Source organism: Sander lucioperca, chromosome 17 (genome assembly GCF_008315115.2).
Source record: "Sander lucioperca isolate FBNREF2018 chromosome 17, SLUC_FBN_1.2, whole genome shotgun sequence".
NCBI classification, from domain to species: domain Eukaryota; kingdom Metazoa; phylum Chordata; class Actinopteri; order Perciformes; family Percidae; genus Sander; species Sander lucioperca.
In genome coordinates, this window is record NC_050189.1 from 20,867,830 (window position 1) to 20,870,329 (window position 2,500).

The window sequence follows — 2,500 nt, forward strand, 5'->3', positions numbered from 1 at the left end:
TTCCTGATTAAATGTCTGTTCTTGATCTTGGATTTTGTGAAATCAATTTCTAAATAAATGCGACTTATAGTCCAGTGCGACTTATATATGTTTTTTTCCTCTTCATGACGCATTTTTTGACCGATGCGACTTATACTCCGGAGCAACTTATAGTCCGGAAAATACGGTACATGTTTACATGACATCACTAACCAATGGATTATCTGGCAGCACTGAATCATAAATCATTGAATCATAAATCACTGAATCATAAAAGCATGTTCAAAAGTAGCCTATGTTGTCGGTGCATGAAAGTAGAACAGTGAAATGTTCTTTAACATTTCCTGACACACCAACTGAATTAAGACAGTTGCCACTAATCCTGGTAGAAGCTGTCACAGGAAATATAATGCACATTTTACAGAATTCATAACACCTGATACAGACTAAATGTAATGTGCAGCCCTAGTATTTATGTGTGTCTCTCAGGTGTGTGTTTACCTGTGTGTCTCTCAGGTGTGTGTTTACCTGTGTGTCTGTCTCAGGTGTGTGTTTACCTGTGTGTCTGTCTCAGGTGTGTGTTTACCTGTGTGTCTCTCTCAGGTGTGTGTTTACCTGTGTGTCTCTCTCAGGTGTGTGTTTACCTGTGTGTCTCTCTCAGGTGTGTGTTTACCTGTGTGTCTCTCTCAGGTGTGTGTTTACCTGTGTGTCTCTCTCAGGTGTGTGTTTACCTGTGTGTCTCTCTCAGGTGTGTGTTTACCTGTGTGTCTCTCTCAGGTGTGTGTTTACCTGTGTGTCTCTCAGGTGTGTGTTTACCTGTGTGTCTCTCTCAGGTGTGTGTTTACCTGTGTCTCTCTCAGGTGTGTGTTTACCTGTGTGTCTCTCTCAGGTGTGTATTTACCTGTGTGTCTCTCTCAGGTGTGTGTTTACCTGTGTGTCTCTCAGGTGTGTGACTCTGATGACCCTCTCCTCCACTTCCTGCTGTGTGTGTGCAGCAGTGATGTTGTGTGTCGGCAGCTCTCTCTCACCTGCAGGAGACTCAACAACCAGAGATCAGAAGGTAACGACCTTACCTGCCAACAGGTGTGGTCACCACTACTGTCCACTGCTGACCGGCCGCCATGTTGATGAAGTTCTGGTTGTTTGTTTCAGAGATGAAGAGGTTCAGTCGAGGAGACCGAGACTTCATGACCAGGGTGACTCCACCTGTACAGCTCACCTGTCTGCAGCTCAACTCTGACTGACCTCACCTGTCTGCAGCTCAACGCTGACTGACCTCACCTGTCTGCAGCTCAACACTGACTGACCTCACCTGTCTGCACTGACTGACCTCACCTGTCTGCAGCTCAACGCTGACTGACCTCACCTGTCTGCAGCTGTATCAGTGAAGCCAAAACTACAACATCTGGGACAGAGGCCAAACTCAAACATCTGCAGTACAAGTAGTTTCTGTGCTGTTAGGTAATTGTGATCAGCTGATGTTTGTTCCAGTGTTCATGTTTCCCATCAGTTTGGTTTTTATTAGTTATTGATGCTATAAAAACAGGTTGAAACATCCTGATTGACAGCTGGGATTGACTCCTGATTGGTCAGGTGGGTGTGTGTGGGCGGGACTTGGAGGCTCCGCTGCTCAATCACTACTGCGCAGACTCTGGCTCCAAAATTCCAAGATGGCTGCACCTGTATCCGGGGGATTCTGGCTTCACTTCTGTACAGCAGGAGGAAGTTGAGACGTGGCGGCCATCTTTAGATACAGACACTGACACACAGACAGGAAGTCAGCCACAGGAAGAGGCGGAGCTAGCTCAACTGCACTGTGAATTTTATATTGCAGTTTGTTGATGTTGTGTTTAATGTTATTAATTATGTTGATAAGAGTTATTAAATCTTTGTTTATTTCTCCTGAACTCTGTTATTTCACAACCTGTTAACAACACGACAGCCTAAAGGCCCAGAACACACCAACCAGACGGGCGCCGGCTCCCCAGAACACACCAACCAGACGGGCGCCGGCTCCCCAGAACACACCAACCAGACGGGCGCCGGCTCCCCAGAACACACCAACCAGACGGGCGCCGGCTCCCCAGAACACACCAACCAGACGGGCGCCGGCGGCCCAGAACACACCAACCAGACGGGCGCCGGCTCCCCAGAACACACCAACCAGACGGGCGCCGGCGGCCCAGAACACACCAACCAGACGGGCGCCGGCGGCCCAGAACACACCAACCAGACGGGCGCCGGCGGCCCAGAACACACCAACCAGACGGGCGCCGTCGGCAGGAAGGGACCGATCAGTCGGCTCCTCAGAACACACCAAAGAGACGCCGACTTGACCGTACGTTCTGCACGTTGGCGAGACGTAATACGTCTCCATAACAGCAGGCGGCGCTAATCTGTATTGTTGCCCAAAAAATTAAAACCGGCAGCTGATTGGACGAACGCGTCACGTGGGTCTGGCTGCTCTGGAATACGATCTCATATTGGACTAAAATAGTTCACTGAAACGTGTTTCTGAAAA

General features: G+C 49.0%; 2 protein-coding genes and 1 long non-coding RNA gene across 3 annotated transcripts in view; 1 reads left to right on the plus strand and 2 right to left on the minus strand.

The window, feature by feature from the left end:
- Window positions 1-1,881, plus strand: part of ctc1 (CTS telomere maintenance complex component 1) — a 25,404-nt gene extending 23,523 nt beyond the window's left edge. Inside the window, exons 23-24 of the mRNA XM_035993834.1 lie at window positions 925-1,039; window positions 1,132-1,881. Coding sequence (XP_035849727.1) covers window positions 925-1,039; window positions 1,132-1,223 — 207 coding nt within the window. The 3' untranslated portion in view covers window positions 1,224-1,881. The remainder of the gene's footprint in view (window positions 1-924; window positions 1,040-1,131) is intronic.
- The window catches only part of LOC116034141 (hemicentin-1-like), a 1,482,957-nt gene that overhangs the window by 1,167,360 nt on the left and 313,097 nt on the right, over window positions 1-2,500 (minus strand). The window lies entirely within an intron of this gene.
- The window catches only part of LOC118493577, a 151,623-nt gene that overhangs the window by 103,764 nt on the left and 45,359 nt on the right, over window positions 1-2,500 (minus strand). The window lies entirely within an intron of this gene.